The following is a 24,239-nucleotide window of genomic DNA, read 5'->3' on the forward strand; positions in this document are numbered from 1 at the left end:
TACCACAAATACAGCGTTAGTATTATCTACTTTTGCCTCTGTATACCAATCTGGGACCATCCAAACTCTCTGCACAGTGTACCTCGTTTTAGTGCACTATATAGAGAGCCAGCATCCTACAAAGCCTTCCAAGGCCTCCCATTGCCTACTACACAACAGAAGAGGCCCTCATCTTCCTAAAGTCAATCTCCCATTCCAGGAGCCGAGACTCCAATTCAGATTCTCCAACTAAAGAGAAGGCCTAGAATGAACAACGTACAACTGCGTGTGTTAATCCTTGGGTGCATTTGGTCACAAGCTACTAGCCGTAAACCCAGTCCTTTGACTTTCAGCACAAGGTTTCAAACACACACCATCTTGCGTCCTGCTTCTTGTTTTGTACCTGACAACTGTCAGTCCAGCACTGAAATTCAGCCGCCATGAATTCAATGATGCGTTGAGGTTCTTCACATCTGCCTTAGTCAGCATCATTCCGCCCTTCCATTTCTAGCTAACCATCGATCATTCCATTCATATCTCCATCGAGCCATCATCTCATCGGGATGACGTTCTCTTCCTCTTACGCCTACCTCAGTCCAACCATCCATCTTTTTAGTTATTTGCCCCTCAGTCCAGACATGAACTTCTAGCCCCTCGCCTACACATACATCCATGCATTAGCCCAAGTCAACTCATTTCTTGGTCTAGGCATCCACCCCTGTCCACCCATCTCTGTAGCAGTGCGTCCCTCACTGCATACATTTCTTATCAGTCAGCCACCCCTTTGTAGATACATCCCTCTATCCAACCCTTAATCTATCAGTTTACCCATCTTTCTATCTAACCATCCATACTTCGGTCCCCACATGCCTTTCTGTTAACACGGCATTTCTAAAGTAACAGTTTACAATGTGACACTTGTAAAGTATTACTTCTAAAAACAAATACCGAATATTGAACCCTTCTTTAAAACAATCGAAAATCAGGAGACATAGGGAATAAGTACACAAAGGTAAAAGGTGAGGGAAGGAAGAGGGATACAAGTGGGGTAGATTGGGTTTCTGCCTAAATGGTTAAAAAAAAGAAAAAACAAAAGGAAAATAAAAACAGCTTGAATGAGACAGGGTAAAAGGGTGAAAAAATGAAGAGATGAGAAATAAGAGGGCATGAGTGGTAACTCCAAAAGAAAGAAATGGAGTGGAAGGCTGAAAAAAAGACAAAAAAGGGTAAAGTACAGATGGGAGAAGATGATAAAGAAAAGTAAAAACAATAAGTAAAACAAACAGAAGCTAAAAAGTGAACAATTAGAAGAAATGGGGTATAAATCTTTTTCTTGCCACCCACCACGCAGCCCACTGATCTACCTATCTAGCCTTCCCACAGTTCGACCATCTTTCTAGTTAGCCATAGAAGCCCCACTCCACCCATCTCTTCACCTAGCACTCATCATTCAGTATACACATTTCTGTCCAGATAACTGTCCATTGGTCCTCCCATCTATTTAGCCATCTGTCTGAAATGGCTTTCTCCAGTATTGGGGGGGTCTTTCATTGATTCACATGCCTGAATCATTCCCTGTCGTCGGAGTGGGAGTCCCACGGTACATAAAAAAGCAATAATATGCACCTAATAACCAAATATTCTTGGTAATGAACAAGCAGGAAGTAAAGTAGCCCTAAGCTACAAGAGCAAAAACTTCCACACTCATGACTATCATAGTCATTTTGTATAGTCCAAACTGCAGTCAGTCAGGCGACAGCACCCACCAGAATGTTCTCCCCAGAGGCTCAGGCCCTCAGATTTTCTACCGCACGTCGTGTGAAGGGTGTCTCCCTGAGCTCTGCTCAGTACTTCACTCTTTTGGCTGGTTTTCAACTACCTTTTAGAATGTCATCTTCTAAAAAGTCTCTCTTCAGGCCTTGTGAATCTTGTGGGAAGCTCCGGCTTTTTAAAGAAGATCCCCACAAGAAGTGTATCAACTGCCTGTATCCGGATCATTAGGTGAGGGATTGTAAGATCTGCAGGACCTTCCCTCAGAAGACCCTCAGAGACAGGGAAGGTCACCTTCTTCTATCTAGGATCAGGACAACCCCTTGTCTGAGGTGGGAAGTGTGGCCTCTAGGTCATCTGTATCCTCTAAGAAGAGGATGGCTGAGGAAGATGTATCTTCTCCTGGGGCTAAGGTGTCGAGAAAAGCTCAATCCAGTCAGGGTTCTAGCTTGCCTTCCTCTTCTTCCTCGAAAAAGGCTTCTCCACCTTCAAAATCTAGAACTATTACGCCCCAAGAAAGTCTGGAAAGTCTCTGGCATCAAAAAGTTTTCCTGAGAAAGTTTTACCTCAGAAAATGACTTTGTCGACTACAGCATCGTCGACGGCTCCTCCGTCAACGATTATCGTCGTCGACGCTACTTCAACCGTTGACAGTCACCTTTTCGACGCCAAGGCCTAAAATAATAATGTCATCGCCCTCTTCTCCGTCGACGCTGGTCTCTGTTACAGTTCGACCCATCTCGTCGACGAAGGTAATGCCATCTGTCATTGACGCTTTATCGTCTACGAAGGGCAAGAAGATCCCGTCGACGGGCGCATCGTTGACAAAGACCACCTCGACGGCGATTACCCCGTCGACGAAGGCCACCCCGCCGAGGTATTCCTCGTCGACGAAGTCCAACTTGCCTTTGACGAACACTACCTCATCGTCGATGCCCACATCGTAGACGAAGATTGCATTGTCGTCGAAAACATAGTCGACAAAGATTGCTTCGTCATCAAAAACATGGTTGATAACGATTGCCCCGTCGACGAAGTTGACTGTCTCGTCGGCGGTCACTGTCCTCACACCATCTCCATCGACGGCACCATAGACAGAACAACCGTCGACGCCTCTTCTTTCGTCTTGTAAGGAATTACAAGTTTGGTCTGCCACACCGTCTACAGTCTCCTTTGCCCCGCCATCTACGGCAGCTTCTTTATTAGAAAGAGGGGGCTCTTCATTGGCGGCTCTCTCCCCGCTGAAGTTACCTGAACAGCTACTGGACTCTGAAGATAACGAAGAGCAATCAGATATGGATGACCGGTACCGCACCGCTAGGAGTCCATCTGAGCTGCTCATGAAATATCAGGATGAAGATCAGGAGGAAGAGCAGTACCTTGAGCCGGTAGATCAGGCGCCTGCCATTGTGCCTACAGTACAGATGCCATTAGCTCTCATCAACAACTTACAGTATATGTTGGACGACTACTATCGCCGGTTCCCTCCACCTGAATCGGCTGAGTCGCTTCCTTCGACGCCCATGCCTCAAGTCTCTGTATCGGCGTTCAGATCCCCAAGACAACCTTCTCCAGCACCAGTATCCGCAGAACGATCGACGGGTCCACCTTCTCCGGCACCATCTCACCATTCCCAGGAGGCTATCACCACTGATGATGACAGGGAAGAAGGAGAAGTTGGTGACAAGTCGGTACTATCGGATTGGGATGAATATCAAATACAAACTCCATCACCATCTACTCCACCTGCTGCGGACTCTCCGCCTGTAGATATTGGGGGTTTCCATCTCATAATGGAAAGAGCTACAGAGGTTCCTAATTCCCATGGAGACGAAAAAGGAAGACTGTTTCCTTTATGATTTTAAAGATCAGCCGCAGAAGCAAGTGAAAGCCATTCCCATCATAGACTTCATCCGGAAAGAGGGGCTGAAGATCATGTCATCGCCCAATTCTCTCCCTGCAGTCTTGCCTTGCTTAGACAAAAAGTATAAGGCACCAAATACTTCACCTGCATGCCTTATAGGACAATCTAAGACTGATTCAGTCGTCCCCCAAGCGGCTCAGAGACGGGCCAGGAACCCCTCTTCACCGGTAACTGCTCCACCAGACAGGAATGGCAGATGCCTGGATTCCATTGGCAAGAAGGTCTCCACTATGGCGGCAACTACGGTTTGTGCTGCAAACTCCCTAGCAATATTAGGGAGATTCGACAGGCAAATGTGGTTGGACATCTCACCATATATTGAAAAGCTACCAGAGCCTGAAAGATCAGAAGCTAGGAAAATCTTGCATGAAGGAGAGTTTACTTCTGCTGAAATGATCGACGCAGCAGTAGATGTGGCCTCTACAGGTTTCAGGCAGTTAGCGGGTGCAGCAGTGCTAAGGAGACAGGGTTGGCTGAAATCAACATCCTTTTGCCAGGAGGTCAAAGCTAAAATCATCGACATGCCGTATGATGGGGAGTTTCTCTTTGGCCAGCATGTCGAGGAGGCCCTGCAGGCAATAAAAAAGGACACAGAAACGGCAAGGTCACTGGGTAGCCTTCAGTTTCGTAGGTCGTCCTTTCGTGGTGCCAAAGGACTTGGATCCTTCTCAAATAGAGGGGGCTACAATCAACAAAGATCGTACCTAGTCTCTCAAAGTAACCAGAGGTATCACCCATACAAACAACAGACGTACGGACAGCGAGGTAACAACTACTCGCAATCGAAAATGATATCCTCTTATTGTGGGCGGGATTCCTCCAAGATACAATAAGATATGCCACCTTCCACCATCTCTGCCCGTTCCCCAGTCAAAGGTTGGAGGAAAAATATCCCTTTTCTACTCTAACTGGTCCAAAATTACTACAGACAAGTGGGTCCTAAATATATTGGCCAGAGGCCACTATTTGGAATTCATCAAAACTCATTCAAAATTTTCCTCCCATGGGCCCACCTTCGGCTCATCTTAAGGAGCTGTTCTCCCAAATAAATCTAATGATTTCGGAAAGGAGCGATCGAAAAAGTCCCTCAATTGCAAGGAGGAACGGGATTCTACTCAAGATTCTTCCTCATACGCAAGAAGACAGGGGAATGGCTCACCATCCTCGACCTGCGCGCCCTCAACAAATACTTTAAAAAATTGTCCTTCCGGATGTTAACGCTTCAAGAAATCCTCCAGCTTCTTTCGATAGAGGATCACATGGCCACCCTCGAGCTTCACAATGCTTATTTTCATGTGCCTATCCTCCCCAGGCACAGAAAGTTCTTACGGTTCAGAGTGGCTGGCAGGGATTTTCAGTTCAAAGTTCTCCCCTTTGGACTTTGTTCAGCGCCCCCTGTTTTCACGAAAGTGTTAGCTCCGGTGGCAGCACATCTTCGCTTAGAGGGCATTCAAATCTTCCCATACTTGGACGTTTGCCTTATCAAAGACAGTTCTTTTGCAACAGCAAGCACACACATTCAAAGATGCCTGTCACCATTCCAGTCTCTGGGTCTTTCCATCAACTTCGACAAATCCCATCTCTTTCTGTCTCAAAAGAAGTCATTCTTTCGGAGCCACACTGGACACCCAACTCACTCAGGCTTTCGTCTCAAAAGAAAGACAACACAAAATCTGCAAGATGGCTCGCCTATTGCAAGAAAAAGAGTATGTTTCAGTTCGGATGTTCAAATCTTTCATAGGGATGATCTCATCCTGCATCCCTCCGATACCCAACTGTCGATTCAGAATGAGACCTCTACAGGAGGAACTCAACCTACAATGGTTACAGATTTCGGGGTCGTTCGACGACATCATTCAAATAACTCCTCGGATGCGAGAAGTCTTTCTCTGGTGGACTCAGATAAGGAATTTACAAGAGGGATGTGCATTCCTGGCGGAAGTACCAAATTTTACCATCACCATGGATGCTTCTCTCGAGGGATGGGGAGCACACCTTCAGGGAATGGCTGTCAACGGAAAGTGGAATGTGCAACAAAGGAAGTGGCACATCAGTCTCCTGGAACTACGAGCCATATGAAATCCTTTCGGGAAGTCATTCACGGGTCCTCTGTACTAATTCGGAGAGACAACAAGTATGCTTTACTTAAACAAACAAGGCGGCACAAAGTCGGCCCGCTCTCTCCGCAAGCCCAGGAGATCTGGGACTGGGCTCTGCGTCACAGGATCAACCTTTCAGTTGTCCATGTTCCAGGGATTTCCAATGTGCTAGCGGATTCTGTCAGCAGATCTGCGATATCCAATCACAAGTGGGAGATCCATCAACCAACTTTGGACAGAGTCTTTCGGGAATGGGGTCACCCTCATCTGGGCCTATTTCCAACAAATCAGAACCGCAAATGCCTGCACTTTGCAAGCTGGCTTTCCCATAAGGACTCATGCGGGATGCGCTTTCGATTAACTGGTCTCAGATATATGCATACGCCTTTCCTACGATTCCGTTGGTTCCCAGAGCCATCCGCAAGATGAAAAGACAGCCTTGTCGCCTCATTCTCATTGCTCCCAGATGCCCTCGCCAATACTGGTTCACCGAACTTCTCCTCCTTTCGGAGTGCGATCCCATTCAGTTCCCACCAATACCGAACCTTCTGACCATTCAGGAGGGTCAAATCTGTCACCCGGACCCAGCCTCCTAGAAATTAGCAGCTTGACTCCTCAACACCTTGAGTTTGCACACTTAGATATCCCTGCGGATTGCCAAGAAGTGTTAGTCAATGCTAGAGCACCTGCCACGGTTAAAACTTACAAGCTCAAATGGAAAAGATTCTACACCTGGTGTCACTCTGCCAATTTACCTCCAATTCATGTCAGGCCAGAACAGATCTTACCATTCTTTCTTCATTTGGCTAAATCGGGTTTATCTCATTCAACGTTGAAAGTGTTCTTGGCAGCTATCTCGAGGTTTTGTCAGGATGGTTCTAACTCTCTCTACTCTACTAAAGTTATTCAGCAATTTTTTAAAGGACTATTTCGAATGTTTCCTCCTATTCGACATCTGCCTCCATCCTGGCATCTGAATGTGGTACTCACTCAGCTCATGTGTCACCCTTTTGAACCTATTCATAAAGTGGATCTTAAGTTCCTTTCGTGGAAGGTATCTCTGCTGTTGGCCCTGACGTTAGCAAGACGGGTCCGCGACATTCAAGCATTCCCAATTAAGTCACCTTTTCTGCAATTCACATCAAAGTCAGTGATGCTTCGGACCAATCCCAGCTTCATGCCTAAGGTTCCAACGGATTTTCACCTTAATGAACTGATAATTCTGAAAACATTTTTTCCAAATCTTCAAACAGCGGCAGAGAGGGCTTTGCATTCCCTTGACATCAGGAGATGTCTCAAGTTCTATCTGCAACGAACTGCAACAATTCGAAAATCAGATCAACTTTTTGTAGCATATTGAAAACTGCATCAAGGTTACGCTGTATCCAAGCAGACCATAGCTCGTTGGATGTCCTCGACGATTAGTCTGTGTCATCAAACGGCGGGAAGGCCTCTACGCACCACGCCGAGGGCACATTCTATGAGAGCGATCTCCTCATCCACCGCTCTCTTTGCTGGTGTGCCTCTCCATCAGATATGCAGAGCGGCAACCTGGTCCAGCAGGCACACTTTTACCAAACATTACTTTCAGTTTGGACACTGTGAGTGATACAGATACGTCAGTGGGACGAGCAGTTCTCCACAATCGTTTTAAATAAGGTGAGCCTCTGTTCTCCCTCCTCCCCTTTGCTCTTTTAGACGTTTATTCATAAAATGTTTTTTATTCTACTCAGTATGCATATGTAAACACTATTGTATTTACATACGTTTAAGATTTTATTCATGATACATTGATATGCGTATGTACATATATACTGTGTTATAACGAGCGTCTAACGAGCATTATGGTTTGTACTGCTATCTACTCTGATACAGGCATGTGAATCTATGAAAGACACCCCAATACTGGAGAAGAACAATTGTTACTTACCTGTAATCTGTGGTTCTCCAGTATTGGTGTCTTTCATAGAGTCACATGCACCCGTCCACCTCCCTCAGAGGCTCTTTAGGCTAAGAGGTTTAGCTTCACTCCTGTGCGAGAAAATCTGAGAGCCTGAACCTCTGGGGAGAACATTCTGGTGGGTCCTGTCGCCTGATTGGCTGCAGTTTGGACTCTACAAAATGACTATGATAGTTATGAGTGTGGAAGTTTTTGCTCTTGTAGCTTAGGGCTACTTTACTTCCTGGTTGTTCATTACCAAGAATGTTTGGTTATTAGGTACATATTATTGCTTTTTTATGTACCGTGGGACTCCCACTCAGACGACGGGGAATGATTCAGGCATGTGAATCTATGAAAGACACCAATACTGCAGAACCACAGATTACAGGTAAGTAACAATTGTTCTTCTCTCACGTTTAGGTTAAGTTTGAAAAGTATTTACTGCAAAAATTATTAAGAGTGAACCGACAAAGGGATTCTCGTACACCAGTAACAGAGACAAGATCCCTGAGTGAAGGCAAGATACGCATATACCATTTGCAACAGTTCCTAGTAACAATCACATGACTTATTTCTGACCAAGAACACATGCAGGTGAATGAATGAGCTCATCTAAGAGTTAATAGACGGCCTTAATAAGTAACAACAATACACTCGCTTTCTGCTGCACTAGTTCGAATTTGCAAACTCATGCCTTGGGTGCTAAAGTGCATCTCATCTTGACGGCAACATCCCGTGAGGAGAAAAACATGGCTGTAATCTGGTACTATAGTCAATCCTTTGCATTTTAATTTTACACAGCTATCAGTACACATTTCTCTCTAAATGTACTTCCATTGGGCTACCCATCTCTCTAGACATGTACTTGTCTGTCCATACTGCTCTATTTGTATCCACCACGCTCTGTCCTTCTTTCTGTCTAGCTACCTTCCAATCAGTTCTCGCATCTCATGATCTAGCCAACCTACCCTCCGCACATCCACCTTGCTTTTAAAAAAAAATCTTTTTTAATAGCATTTTGCAAATTTTTAGGTATACAATCCGAGCAATGCCCGTTCATTTTGAATAAATGTTTGGCAGTAGCCCAGAATCAAGCGCTCAACAGGAGAGGATGTAGCAGATAAATTACATAACCATGACAACAAGGAGTCCAAAAACCGCGTCAATCAGGAGGCGCAGCGGAGTCAAAAAGTCGTACCACAGCTTGATGTGTAGATAAGTCAAACATTGTACAAATTGCATCAACTGTGAACGTAGGGTGCAACAAAAGGAGAACAACATAAAACAAGAGAAGGTAAGAGAGTCGCTGGAGACCTGCCGCCACATCTCGTGCACATGAAGGGGGGCGGGGGGCTGGATCCATCAGGACCCAGCGATAATGAGAGTTCTATAACCAAAAGGTCAGGGTGTCTTGGAAGTCGGCGCTATTCAGTGCCCGTATGCTATAAACTGCACCAGTCTTACCCCTATTTTTTCTATTTTGGGTGATTTTAATATTCACCTCGATGAACCTGATACCCCCGCTTCTCAAGACCTTATGGCAGGTCTAGCGGTGCTCCATGTAAAACAAATTGTTACCGGCCCTACCCACAGAGCAGGTCATCTGCTCGATCATTTTTGACCAATCTTGATAATATTATTTTGAAGGACTCCATTATCGTCCCTTGGTCAGACCATGTTCTTTTATCTTTTATTTGGTCCCCTCCTGATCGGGCACAGCCCGTCGTAAAAACAAAAAAACGGAGTCGCATTTGGTCCAAGCTTCCAGTGAAAAACTGGGTAGCGAACCTTAATATTTCTACCCCGGCATTCTGCTCTAACCCTATAACGGCGAATGCCTCTTTTAATAATTGGTTGGAGTCCTCCTTGGACCTTACCCTTCCTAAAACAGAATTCTGTCATCGCATTGGCACTAACAAAAAAACGTGGTATACTCTTGAATTAAGATCACTTAAACAAGCCTGCAAGCAGTCTGAAAGGAAATGGAGGAAGGACTTCTCTGAGGTCTGTAAGGGCAATTATAGATCTGCATTGCGGATTTATAAAAATAAAATAAAAACTGCACAATCTAGCTATTATCAGGAGAAGATAGCCTCTGCAGCCAATTCCCCGAGGGAAATGCTTAAAATTTTCAAATCATTGGTCACCCCTCCTGGCCTTCTCACTGAGCCATTAAATGCACAGAAACGTTGTGATGAATTAGCACATTTTTTTTCTACTAGGGTTGCCAATATCTACTCGCTGTTTCAGCATGTGGTGCCTAAATTACCATCCCACCCACTCGACCTTCATGCTGGATTGGAGGAATTTGCTCCGCTTGATTTATCCACTCTGCAGCGACTGTTGGGGAATCTTAAGTCTGGCTCCCCGGCTGATGCCGCGCCCCCTTACACCCTTAAGTTGGTCTCGGAGACTGTTTCCCCAGTTATCCGGGATGTAATTAACTCCTCTCTTGCAGCCGCGTTCATCCCGCCGTTATGGAAACAGGCAAGAGGGAAGGCACTTTTAAAGAAGCCTAATTTAGACCCTGAGGACTGGGCGAATTACCGCCCTCTCTCTCTGTTACCAGGTATAGGTAAACTGGCTGAAATGCATGTTAATTCTTTATTAGCAACATTTGTTGAGAATAATAAAGCCCTGCACCCCACCCAGACGGGCTTTAGATGCAAGCAGGGCACGGAGTCTGCCCTTATTGCCGTAGTTGAAGTAGCTAGGAAAATTATGGATTCTGGAAGCTGCGCTGCCATTATTTTGTTAGACTTCAGCACAGCCTTCGACATAGTAAATCATTCTGTCATGATTCAGAGGCTGAGCGACGTGGGGTTATCAGGAATGGCCCTTAAGTAGCTGCAGTCCTTTCTCACGGACAGAACTTTTGCTGTGTTTGAAGATGAGGCAATTTCAAAACAGATCCCCCTGCAGTACGGCGTTCCCCAGGGATCCTCATTAAGTCCTACCATGTTTAACATCTACATGAGGCCTTTGGCTGAGGTGGTACTTCCCTGGGGGGTCCAGTTGGTCACCTACGCCGATGATACCCAGTTGGCGGTATCCCTTTCCCGGCATGATACATCTGACAATAGATACCCAGTTGGCGGTATCCCTTTCCCGGCATGATACATCTGACAATAACCTTACTTCTTGTTTAACCAAAGTACTTGAATGGATGGATTTGTACTTTCTTAAACTTAATGGCTCCAAAACCGAAATGATGATGCTAGGACATATGGCCCCTACCAATTTAGTATTAATTCTTTTTATTGCAAGAAAAAGCATCACAAAAGGTGCAGTGGCTCGTGCTTGAAGTGGCATGGAGGCACCCATGATAATACAAGCAAGTAAGAAGGTCTGCGATGAGCCCAGTTCATTTGGTGTAACACACAGCAGGTCGCCTACAACCCAACTGGGCCGGCCGCGTTGTAAGGGCTCAGGAGCCACCTTTGAATGCAGTATGCTGTTAAGCAGAACAATGACAACCCCAACAATTCCCCCCCTCCAACCCCACCCATCCCACCCCCCTCCTTGTCCAACGAGTAAAAGAGCTGCAGGAGACTGACACCACTTTAAAGCGTTTCCTGGGGGGTTGCGCGCCTCCGAGCTTTCGGCCTACGAGATTGTGTTTTAGGATCTGTGAGTGGGGTATCCGCCAAACGCAGCAGCCGCAGGTAGCGGGGACAGCTCAGCTCCCTGAACTCCCCGGTGAGTAGGGTCAGGAACGGCCGCCAAAGTTCTGCAAAGTCTTCTCCCCTCCCGGCCTTTGCCAGTGATAGCTTCTCCATCCCAGTACCATCCAGAGCCTATGTAACCACCCAAGGTGCTGAGGAGGTTGAACATCCCTCCAGTGCGCCACAATGTTCTGTATCGCTGCTCCCAGTGCGATCGCTATGAGTCTCCCCCTCAAGGACTTCAGGGGGTACATCAAGGTGTTAGGGAGGCCAAGCAGTACATAGGCAGGGAATCTGGGAAGTTGAGTGTCTAGGTGCATATCTATTAAGTCGAGGATTGCGGTCCAGTAAGGTTGCAGACGTTCGCAGCTCCAGAGTAGGTGTTCTAGGGTACCGAGCTCCCTGCATCCCCTCCAGCAGCGATCAGTGACTCTGGAGTCCCAGCGGTGTAGGCGTTCAGGTGTGTGATACCATTATGTGGCCATTTTTGTCAGCGTTTCAGTAAGGCCCATGTGATAGGCTGAGTGGCGGGCTCTGTGATATATGCCCTCCCATTCCTTGTGTGTAAGTGCCCTCCCAAGGTCTCTCTCCCACCTGACCCTCCCTGCATTGTAGGAGTGAATGTTAGTGAGTAGTAAGTGTTGGTACAGGTCTGAGAGCAGCTTTTTATCGGAGGTACGTGTCAACAGCCATTTTTCATACGGTGTGAGGTGTCGCTGTGCGCCGGGTTTAATGGACGGATGAAGAACTCAGTGACGGACCTGTAGATAGGGCAGGCGGTCAGATTCCGGTTTGCCGTAATCCTCCTTCACCTTCTGAAAGGGAAGAATACCGTTGAGGTCAAACATGTGTCCCACGTCTCTGCAGGGCGTCGTCCTCCAAATCGCAAACTCCTGAGGGTCAAGGCCCGGGGAAAAGTCTAGGTTGCTGAAGATCGGTGTCATCGGGGAGGGGAATGAGGTGAAGCCCCGCCGTATCGCCACTGTGTCCCAAGTGCCCAGGACCGTGCTCGTGATCTGTGACGCGTAGAGATTGGGCGGCCTATGGCGACGCGGTAAAAATGGGACACCCTGCAGGGCCGGCCTGCTACTGCCTGGTCTTGGAAGAGCCAGTGTTTACTGGATTCCAGTTGGTGCCATTCTACCAGTGTGCGCAGCTGGGCGGCTTGGAAGTATAGAGTGAGGTTGGGTATGCCTACTCCGCCATGTGCGGGGGGGGAGTGTAGCAATCAAATGCTTAAAGCGCGGGCGCCGGCCATTCCAGATATACTGCGCTAGGTCAGATTGCGTTTTGTGGAGCCACCCCGCCGGCGGGCGTAGGGGAAGAGTTTGAAAAACGTAAACAATCTGTGGTAGCAAAGTCATTTTGGTAGCCGCAATGCGGCCCAGCCAGGAGAGCGTGAGGTGTTTCCACCGCCGGAGTTCTCCATTAAGGCACGTGCTGAGCCTCGTGTAGTTGGCTTCTGTTGTAGCTCGTACCGTTGGTGCCAACAGAACCCCTAAATAGGAAATGGGGGCGTAGACCACTGTAGGTCGAACTCGGCCTTGGCCGCCAACACGTCAGGTGGCACGGAGATGTTCAGGGCCTCCGATTTCTCTACGTTGACCTTGAAGCCAGAGGCCAGAGCAAAGGTGTGAAGCTCCACAAAGAGCGCCAGGAGGGACTGCATTGGTGACATCAGGGAAAGCAGAATATCGTCTGCATACAGACTGCCGTATGCGTATCCCCGCCGAACGGGATACCCTCAATGAGGCCGTGCTGTCGTATACGTTGCGCCAACGGCTCCATATAGAGAGCGAAAAGCAGGGGGGACAGTGGGCGGCCCTGTCTGGTCCCCCGGCCAATTGGAATGCGCGGAGATGTATGGCCATTGACTCTGACCGTCGCAGTCGGCTGTCGATAACAATTAAAAATCCCGTTGCGGAGAGTCTCCCCTATGCTGAACTTCTGGAGTGCCAGGTCTAAGTACGGCCAGTGCACTCGGTCGAATGCCTTCTCGGCATCGATGGTAAGGAGCATGCAGCCCGGTCTCGTTCGAGACTTTGCCTCTATCAAGTGGAGGACTCGCCTAGTGTTGTCACTGGTTTGCCGCTGCGGGATAAATCCGGCCTGATCGGGTTCCACTAGTTGCTGCATGTAAGGGGCGAGTCTACTCGCTATGATCCCTGTGTAGAGCTTGAGATCTATATTCAACAGGGATATTGGTCGATATGATCCACACCGGGTGGGATCTCGGCCAGTTTTGGGTATTACCGATATCGCGGCCTCTAGCAGATCCGGAGGCACGGCGCCGGGTTGGTCGAAGGTGTTGAATAGATCACGCAGTAAAGGGGCTATTTGTGGGCAGAACGTCTTGTAAAAGGCCGCAGAGTAGCCATCCGGTCCCGGTGATTTACCCAGTTTGAGGCGGGATATAAGCGGTCCGCCTCATACAGGTCAGCATAGAAGTCCCCGAAGGCAGCGGCAATCGCTCCATCCTCCACTATCGGGTCACCACCCCCAACCTGGATGGTCCGAATGTGCTGCTTTTGCTGCTGCTCCCTCAGCCTGCTTGCCAGGAGTCTCCCACATCGGTCCCCCCGTATAGTACGCATGGCGCAGCCGGAGAGCGGCATATTCAGCCACATCCTGATCCAAGGCCGCAAGCATTTTCTTTTCCGCGCATAATTGGCGCCACGCTTGGGCCGCTCCCGTACGCTGGTGCATTTGTTCTAGCTCTGCTACGCGTTGGGTGATCTCGGCCCTCTTTTGCGCGCGCTCATTATTGTTGGCTGTGGCTAGGGAGATGAATTCGCCCCGTAGGACCGCCTCGAGCGCTGCCCATTGGGTGGCTTTGGTGGTGTCGTTGTTCGCATTGTGAACGAGGAATTGGCTCAGGGCAGCCTTGATGCGTTCTAGCACGACCGGGCTTTGTAGTAAGCTATCGCGCAAGCGCCAGTGCCGCTGGGGTCTCGGGTGGTTGGCATCATGAAAGACGCCACCACCGGGGAGTGGTCCGACAGAGAGGCCGGTTGAATCTCGTCGTCTTTTGCGCAGGACGCCAATTGGGAGGAACACAAAAGATAATCGAGACGTGCGTACGTTTTGTGGGCCGCCGAGTAATAAGTGTATGCTGTGGTTTGTGGGTGTACCTGTCGCCACAAGTCAATTAGGCCCAGATCCGCAAGATGGGTCTGGCCCATCTTCGAGAGCGCTCCCACTTGGCCCGAGCATTGACCGGACCGATCTCCGGTGTTGTGAAACACTAAGTGTGAGTGCGTGTTGGCTGTGACCGTCTCCAAGGCCGTATGTAAGAATGCCTCTTGACCGTCATTGGGTGCATATATGGAGCCTATCAGTAGTGTCTGCCCTGCAATGAGAAAGCGATGTGCCAGTAACCTGCCCTTGATCTCTGCTTCCTTATGTAGGACCCGTCCCCCAAATGATTTGGCCACTAGTATCGCTACCCCAGCTACTTTCTTATTTGCGGAGGAAAAAAATTGCCATGGGAAGGAGCGTGATTTAAGTCTATGGTGGTCTTTGGGGAGCAGGTGTGTCTCCTGCAGGAGGCAAATGTCCGCCCTGGAGTGCTCCAGGAGTGAAAGAATCGCTTTGCGTTTGATTGGGTTATTGAGCCCTCTCACATTGAGAGTGAGAATAGTCAACGGGCGTGTCATGTCAAACCTGTAGGTGGAGAAGCTATGCGGTGCTCTTGGTTCGCAGAGGTGAACCAGGAGAAACGGCCCTGTGCAGAACTCGTGGACAAGGAGGACCCCCCACCCACTCTCCCCACCCCCCCTTCCCCCCTCCAACTCCCACCAACACCCCTCCCAGCCCCACCCGGATCCCCCCCTAACCCCAACAAGAAACCATGAAGGAACATCTCAGTTTCGGCCCCCAAACACATCATTGTCCAAGTCCAGCCCCACTAGGGGACAAGTCAGTGGAAGTTACCTGAGTGGACGTCCAGCCACCAGGGCCCTCTCCTTCGCCGCCCCTCCCCAGAGCCCAATATCTGCTAAATGATTGATGCTGAAGTGTTCTCCCCCTGAGAAAGTCTCAAGCTGTCGGTGCAGTGTCTCGGGCCACCTCCCGCACCTCGTTGACCATGTCCGCTCTGATAGTCTGTGGGTCTGGGCGCGCACTGGATCCCGACGTCTCGAGACCTGCTACCAGCCGTCCCTGGTGAAACGCCGGGCGGACGTGTCTTCCTCTGTGGCCGTGATCCCCAACACCCCGCAGGTGTCCTGGAGGGAGCGGAGTTGGTGCAAAGTCCCATTCCACCTGAAGATGATGCGGAAGGGGTGACCCCAGGCATATGGTGTTTCATGTTGCCTCAGAAAGTCCGTCGCAATCTTAAAGCTTCTGGAGCGTTATAGCGGACAGGTCCTGATAGAGGGCCACCGGATGACCTCGGAACTGCAAGGGCTGGTGCTTCCTGGCTTCGCTAAGGATACGTTCCTTGAGCGGGTAATCCGGAAAAAAGGCCAAGATGTCCGGCGGTGGGGCTGAGGTCCGTCTCGCAAGTCCTACACGGTGGGCCCTGTCAATCCGAATTTGGAAGTCCGCCGGTTCGCCCAGGATGTCACGGAACAAGTCCTGCAGGTAACCCACCACATCGGTGCCCTCCTCTTTGGATGGAACGCCTCGGACCCGAATGTTGTTCCGGCGGGACCTATTTTCAAGGTCCTCGGTGTGGGCCTGGAGGTCCAGTTGTTGGTCCTTCAGGCGTATCACCTCCTGTTGTAGCTGTACTATCTCTTCATCCCTGGCGGTGTCTGCGCCCTCCATGGCGGCCACTCTCTCCCCGAGGCTGTCCACTCCTCTCCGCACTTCTCTGACCTCGCCCGCCACCTCCTGTTTCAGGGTATGGAAGTCTTCCCTAAGGGAATTGAAGAGGGATTCCAGAAAGGAGCGGGTTATGGGTGTTTCACCTGTGTCAGCGTCCTGGTGGGCTTTCGACTGGCTCGGTGATGGGTGCCCCTTGTCTGTTTTCACCTGGATTTGTTCAGCATCTCAGGCAGTGTCCGCTCGCCCTTCTTCTCTCCTCTCTGGGCAGCCATTCCGAGGGAGGTTCCGCTGCTCCTGGCTGACCGCAGTTGCGCTGCTCCGGTGCCAGGTGAGTGCGGCGGCTGCGGGGCTTCGTGGCTAGGCTACGTGGGCCTCTGCCCTTCAGGTCTCCGCTCGTTCCCCCAGTCGGTCCGCGCCGCCAGTCAGCGTGGGCCCAGCAATGGCCGTGCGTTCCGGTGACTCGTCCGCGGCGGGAGTAGCAAGCAGCGGGCTGCAGAGGCAGGTGCACCGGTGGGAAGGCTACGCTATGGCGGTCGACTCCAGTCGCGCCGGAGCTTGCCCGCTCACACCCCGCCCTTCTCTTGCAGTGAGGCGGGCCTCCTCACCTCCAAAGCACTGTCCCCTTCGATGCAGCTGGGACCTCCAGTGAGGCCCACCCAAGATGTCCCGGGTCTAATTGGGGCTTAGGCCTCCAGGCCTCGGGGAGTTTCAGCCTGGTCAGGCCGAGTCGTGGCACGCCGAGCTCCCCTAGGCCCGGGCGCGCTCAAACAAAATGGCGGCGGAGGATCTCGGGCCTCTCCAGGCGAGTCGGGGTCCCCTGCTGTCACTGCCTCCGCGGGGGATCCGGACTGGGGCTGGTGTGGGCGGGTGAGGTATCGGGGGCCGTCCCGGCGGACCCACCGGGAGCCCCGGCGTCTATCGGCGAGGGCCTCACTCGTGTAAGCCGCAGCCGCGACCTCGATTAGCAGTCCGGGCGGTCGTCCCCGCCGCCACCGGGCTCCAAGTCTCCGTGTCCGCCAAATCACTGGGCTGTACTGCGCTGCAGGGTCGGGCGCCGCTCTCTTGACGCACGCCGATCTCAAGGTCCGGGTTCCGACCAGGCCAGGCTGCCGTGACCCTCGGGATGGCGCCCAGCTCGCTGCCTCTGGCTCCGGCTGCCACTGCGGGACGTCGCGTCGCCCTTTCTCACTCTCCGTCGCAGATTTACCGGAGCCCCGATGTGCAGTGGGGTAGTCCGGGTTGTGGCGTTCGCTCCCGCTGTCTCCACTGTGCTGTGGCAGGGGGAGAACGCTAGGATTCAGGCTTGGGCCCAGTCGGATCGGAGGAGCTCCGGAGAGAAGCATCCGCTCACTCCGCCATCTTGGCCACGCCCCCGCCCCTACCAATTTAGATCCTACGTGGCCTAGTTGCCTTGGCCTGCCCCCCTCCCCAAAAAAACAAATTAAGAGTCTGGGCGTATGGCTTGATCCTAATCTTAGTTTCCTTGTACAATCTCGTAAGGTTGCCAATACCTGCTATGGCTTGATTAGACTGATAAGGAAGATCCTGGATCTCCTTCCTTTTGAAGCCAGGCGTCTTCTGGTTCAGTCACTTATTTTATCGCATCTTGATTACTCAAATGCAGTCTATCTGGGCGCTCCTCAGGGAACTATCAATATCCTACAGATTGTTCAGAACTGCGCTGCTCGGCTGTTAATGGATGTCCCTAAGCGGAGTTCGGCCAAATCAGCCCTACGTCAGTTGCACTGGCTGCCAGTGCAGAAAGGGATCTGGTTCAAGGCCATATGCACTGTTCATAAGTCCATTTCTGACAATGGACCAGCCTTGATCCAGCCTATGTTTCAACTCCATCAGATCACCCGGACTCCTAGATCGAACCATAAAACATTTCTGACATTCCCTAGGATTAAACGGGCACGTATGGGTGGCCGACGTTTTTCACTACATGCTGCAAAACTCTGAAACCAGCTTCCCGCCTCCATTCGGTTGGAACCTAACTATCTCAGCTTCAGGAAATTGCTGTAAACCTTCCTTTATCCCTGAACAGTGAGGAATGACTAGGTGTCTTGATGCGCTGGGATGCCCCCGGGTAGCCATGCTCTATATAAATGCGTATTCATTCATTCATGAGCCCCGGATATCAGCCTCAGCTAGTGTGTGGGCCGCCTGTGTTAGTGACCAATTCCCAGGGCTTCAGTACCATGGTGTCCCACTGAGGCGCTATGGGAAATTTGCCGAGACCAAGAAGGTCTCCCCGACGGAGTGCCATCCCCTCTGCTTCAGCACTGTTAAGTAGGGATCGGCGCCAGGTGGCAGAAGGGATTTTCATTGCTTTGTAATTAAGCTTTTGGCCGCTATAAGACCCAGATCCAGAAACCTAGTGGTGGCCCTGTGGTGTTTGTTCCTGCTAAATACGTGCAATATACAAACCTCCCACTGAAATGAAATAGCCTGAGAGGTGCAGGCAGTCAGAGTAGTCGACACAATGCTCCAGTATTCGTTTAAAAACGGACAATGCCACAACATATGGCGAATGTCAGAATCTAACTGCCGGCAACAGAGGCAAGCCGCATCAGCACGGAGGAAGTACCTATTGACTTTGGTAGGGGTAAGGTAAGCTCTATGAAGCCAAAGAATTGAATCTGTTTGAACCATTGATTGCGTGGGACATATGTGGGACTACACCGGACAGTGGACCGTTCCCTACCTGTGAATGCCGTACCCAAAGCCTCCTCCCAGTGATGTCTAAGCCTAGTGAGATCGGTTCCGTGTGTTGTCGGATGAAAGATGCAAACCAGTGTGTCAAGTGTCTCCCTGTACCCATTACTTGGAGATATTGCATAGTGTCATGCATAGGCAGCTCCTGCGCAAGAGTACCCCATTTAGACGTTAAGGAAGCTATGAGTACTCGATGCAGAAGAAACTGCCCGGGGTGTACGTTCCCATCCATTCTGAGTTCTTGATATGGGATGAGGGAGCCATCTGGTAGAGGTCCCCAATGTCCTCGGTTCTCTCTGAGGCCCAGTGTTGTAGCTCTGCCGTCGTAGTCTACAAGCCCCCCTGGCGTTCCCAGCAGTGGGATAGCAGGGGCCATGGGGATGGTGGCTTTAGTGAGGAAGAGACTCAGTCGAAAGCATCTATAGGCTACGTTGAGTAAAAGGTTGTCGGGAGGTCTAAACTTGGAGCAAAACTTGAAAAAAGCAAGGATGAAAAATCTGTAAGAGGATACCTTGCACCAGCGTAGGTTGAGTGAAAGCTGTGTCGGGTAAATGGTGCAATGCCATCCACCGAGCAACCCATTGCAGCAGTGAGGCTCTGCACTTCCACCTCTCTTGTCATCTATCAGTATAGCCGCCCATCACTTACTGATTGGAAATCGCTTCTTCCTTCTTTTGTGTCTTCATCTTGTCACCTTTTAACCCAACTCTCTAATTTTATCAAATGTGTTACTAAAAGTCTGCCAAGTCTACCTACCAGAATTGTTTTTAACATTAAGGGTTAGGGATGGGTGATATATGGGAAGGTATGTCAAGTGTGGTATACAATACAAATGGTATAGCCCTTCTGTTCTCTCACACACCTCAAATCAGCTTTTCACCCCTATTCCCTTGTCCAACATATTTTCTTCCACACTAAATTAAATTTCCCACTGTCAGAAACAGCGGAGTAAATAGTGCACTATTTTATGCAGTAATGTAACATGAAAGGGAACAACCTGATTTTGCCACGTCTTTAATATATTGAAAGTTGGTGTAGGTTTGGTGTGAAATATCAGTCTGCTTAATTTCTTGCTAGAATCAGCAAACATAATGCAAAGTCATGTTGTTCCATTCGTCAAAACATATCGCTGAGCTTTCAAAACTCATTTAAATTTTGTTGTTGTTAAATTACCTATTATTGCGATTTGTAGTGGTGTTTAATATTTGTGAGACCTTTGCATTAAAAGAAAGGCCAAAGCGTGCCTTCTTGTTGCAACAAGCTTCTCGTGGAACATACGCATTAACACTCAACTGTTTCTTTTATTGTGTCTGCTGATGGTTTGTTGACTCTGTTTATTATTTGTCCTTAGGGGAAACTGGGAAATTGAGGGCAAAACCATTGTCCCTTACAAGAAAGGGGCCTGGTGTTCCCTGTGCACCTCAGGCAGAGCTGGCTGCTTCAAGTCGTGGGACCACCTCGGAGGACTCTGTGGTGAGTGTCTCTGCTATTATGGGGAAATGAATGATGTGCTACTTACAAGAAAGGAACAATGATAACTCATTTACTACACACAGGTTAGCACCCGATGATTGAACTGTAAGTCAGACTTGTCTGAAAAGATGAAAAGGGAGGTGGCTAGGGGACCTCTGGAGTTGATGTTGCTTCCCTTCAGTTCAAAGCATTGTTTGTTTTGGTCAAAGTCACAGAAGGATCAATTGGACAATTACCAAAGGGCCAATTAGTACTAAGGGCCAATTACGGGTTGCACCTTACTGGCGTGATGCAAACTCTGCACCCGTAAACACTGGTACCTGGTACCATGTGAAACACCCCAACAGTAACGTGCAAGTATGAGTTAAACACCACGGAATGAGGAACAACTACCAGGAGCCAGGCTTGCCGGGTTTAAATTAATCCCAGGCCTCTCAGTCCAGTATCGATTATGGCTCTGGGCAAGGGGTAAAATGCGTCGGGTTGGGTGGTTTGGGGCTAGGGATGTAAGGTGGGGCTGTGAGCTGGCAGGGAGGAGTGTTCTATGTTCTCTCATGCCATAGAAGTGGGTTGGGTGGGCTTGCCTCAAGCTGTACTTGCAGCCAGAACTGAACTTGGGTTTACCAGTCTGAGTTTACCGCTGGTAAAAAAGGACCCAGTGTACCCACACCTCATGAAAACGGGTGCGGGAGCTATGGCCGATATCAATCAGCCAGAGTAGAACCCCACCCGGAGTTGCCAGTCTGTCCTAATCATAATCTAATCCTGAATAGGATAAAATGGTGAAGGAAGAGGCAGAGAATGTCAACATAACCAGGTTGGAAAATAGTGATCACCCCTGCCAACTAGGGGTGGGCGGAATTTGCGTAGTCACGCTACACAAAGCTCCGCTAAACGGTAAAATATCTCTGCGAGCACGCAAAAATTGTGCAAACGCGCGGAACTGCTTGTTCCGCCCGTTCACAATCCTTTTTTCCTGTTAGCGAACGCTGTTTGCGTGCTCGTGAGAAATACCTTGCGAACACGCATTTTGAAAGTGCTAACAAGAAAAAAAATTCAGCGAAGCCTCAGATTGTGGAATTTTTGGCAATTCTGCGTTCTCCGCGGAACACAAAATTACCCAAATTCCGTGAACGGAATGGAATTTACAGCCCAGGCCTACTGCCAACCCCACTCCCCACTGCCATCCCCTGGATACAAATGTCCAAACCTGAAAGTGGTGAATACAGATTAAGACAGAAAAATATTTTACTCCTATCTCCTCCATTTCCCATGAGGCTACTAAAAACGGTCCTTGAGCCCGCTGGTGTCCATGGTTGGCCGTAGTGGTCTTACTAACATGGCTTGCTTGTTGAAGCTGCCTTAGACCACCGATCCGTATCAGACTGACTTTGAACAGCTTCTGAAGCATAGTGACTTTCAACCATTATAAGTTGGGATGTGATTGACACCTGTTATCTTGAGCTCAAAGATGTATGCCTGAGTTGAAGGTCGTCATTTAGGCATTGCTGCAGTTCACATTGAGCGCCTGATGGTTTGCGCTCTTATTCGTAGTCCTGTTCTGACCACATAAAATGTACCCTTGAACTGTTCCTTCTCGGCTGTTTTTGCTGGTAAGTCCTGAGAGTATATTTTCAGTTTCTATTAAAAAAAAGATTTGAGCTTAGCTCTGACTGACATCTTGCTCCACCTTCTTAGCCAGGTCAACTAATGGTTAAATTGGCGTTAGTTATCTCCGTAGCATGATTTATTTGATATCTTAAAGAGCTGCAGGCTAGCTCCATCCATCCTAATCTCAGAAGCGGTCGCTCCTCCCGCTGCTCCCCGCTAAAAGAAGTGGTATCGTAGCGCTTCTGCCTGACTGCTCACTGCCACTCACTCGAACTGCGCACTGCTTGCTCTGCCTACTGCATTTAATTATTGTGCCTGAAATTAATCTAATTTAATTATTGTGCCTGAAATTATTATTGTACTCTGCCTACTGTATTTAATTATTGACATCGTAGGGCTGTGCTGGTAGACTGCTCCGCATTTGTTTTGCATTTAAGTATTGTGCCTGGTGATATCGACATCATAGCGCTGTGCTAGTAGACTGCTCCGCATTTGTTTTGCATTTAAGTATTGTGCCTGGTGATATCGACATCGTAGCGCTGTGCTGGTAGACTGCTCCGCATTTGTTTTGGAGCTGAGCACTGCTCGCTTTGCCTGCTTTGGCTGCTTGTGCCTGATTGTGCTGGTACCACTGCCCATTTCTTAGCGATCTCAGGTGGTGCCCCAATCTCGTCCTGTTTCGCTTTTGGGCTCGCTGCCATTTTGTTGTTGTTGTTGTGCCTCCCAGCCCGGCTCTCCACCCCGCTCCCGCCTCCCAGCTGCTCCTCCCTCCCACTAAAGTGTAGGCTATACTCGATAGTCCAAACGCTGTGACCGCCCTTCCTAATCTCAGAAGCGGTCGCTACCTCATGCTGCTCCCCGCTAAAAGAAGTGGTATCGTAGCGCTTCTGCCAGACTGCTCACTGCCACTAACTCGAACTGCACACTGCTCGCTCTGCCTACTGCATTTAATTATTGTGCCTGAAATTAATCTAATTTATTTATTGTGCCTGAAATTATTATTGTACTCTGCCTACTGTATTTAATTATTGACATCGTAGCGCTGTGCTGGTAGACTGCTCCGCATTTGTTTTGCATTTAAGTATTGTGCCTGGTGATATCGACATCGTAACGCTGTGCTAGTAGACTGCTCCGCATTTGTTTTGCATTTAAATATTGTGCCTGGTGATATCGACATCGTAGCGCTGTGCTGGTAGACTGCTCCGCATTTGTTTTGGAGCTGTGCACTGCTCGCTTTGCCTGCTTTGGCTGCTTGTGCCTGATTGTGCTGGTACCACTGCCCATTTCTTAGCGATCTCAGGTGGTGCCCCAATCTCGTCCTGTTTCGCTTTTGGGCTCGCTGCCATTTTGTTGTTGTTGTTGTGCCTCCCAGCCTGGCTCTCCACCCCGCTCCCGCCTCCCAGCTGCTCCTCCCTCGCCCCTCCACTATCTACATATGACAGATGCTTTTGCGCGCAGCGTTCACACGCAGCGTACGCGCCCCATGCGCGCCGAAGGTGCGCCAAAGGTAAGCCCGTCTTCACCCGTCTGCGCCTGGACCGCGCCCAGCGCCAGTCCCCCTGGTCCACGCCCAATCCTCTCCACCCGCATAAAGTACGAGGCCACTACCCTCTCAGCAATTAATCCCGGCCGACTCCCAAACTGCTACCAAGCCGCCCCAGGACACACCCATGGATCCTTCACCTGCCACTCTTGCAAGTTCAACTGCATCAAGACCAACATCAAATCCACTAACCCCAAATAGAACTCCGACACTAACCACCTGAAATGCATCCTACTCTGCACCCGTTCGATCTACAGACACGCCATTGACCTTTGGAACCTCCTCGACACTACATCGCCTGACGTCGCCTTCCTTACGGAAACCTGGATGAACGCCTCATCAGCTCCCGACATCGCCATAGCCATCCCGGACGGCTACAAAATCATCCGAAAGGACCGCACCAACCAAATAGGAGGAGGCATCGCCATCGTCCACAAGAACACCATCCGCATCACGACCAGCTCCGATGACAACCTCGCGACAGCCGAACACCTTCACTTCCAGATCCACATCGACCCCAAGACCACACTCAGAGGCACCCTCATCTACAGGCCACCAGGACCCCGCACAATATTCAGCAAAGACATCACTGACTTCATCAGCCCTCACGCCCTCCCCTCCGAGGACTACATTCTACTGGGAGACCTCAACTTCCACCTTGAAAAGAACAACGACAACAACACCACCACCCTTCTGAATAACCTCGCCAATCTCGGACTCAAAAAACTTGTAGACACCCCCACCC

General features: G+C 49.7%; 1 protein-coding gene across 1 annotated transcript in view; it reads left to right on the top strand.

Moving 5' to 3' along the window:
- The window catches only part of LOC147677619 (C-type lectin domain family 18 member A-like), a 226,248-nt gene that overhangs the window by 100,801 nt on the left and 101,208 nt on the right, over window positions 1–24,239 (top strand). Inside the window, exon 5 of the mRNA XM_086945571.1 lies at window positions 20,219–20,340. Within this exon, the coding sequence (XP_086801697.1) occupies window positions 20,219–20,340 (122 nt within the window). The remainder of the gene's footprint in view (window positions 1–20,218; window positions 20,341–24,239) is intronic.

Source organism: Lissotriton vulgaris, chromosome 12 (genome assembly GCF_964263255.1).
Source record: "Lissotriton vulgaris chromosome 12, aLisVul1.2, whole genome shotgun sequence".
NCBI lineage: Eukaryota > Metazoa > Chordata > Amphibia > Caudata > Salamandridae > Lissotriton > Lissotriton vulgaris.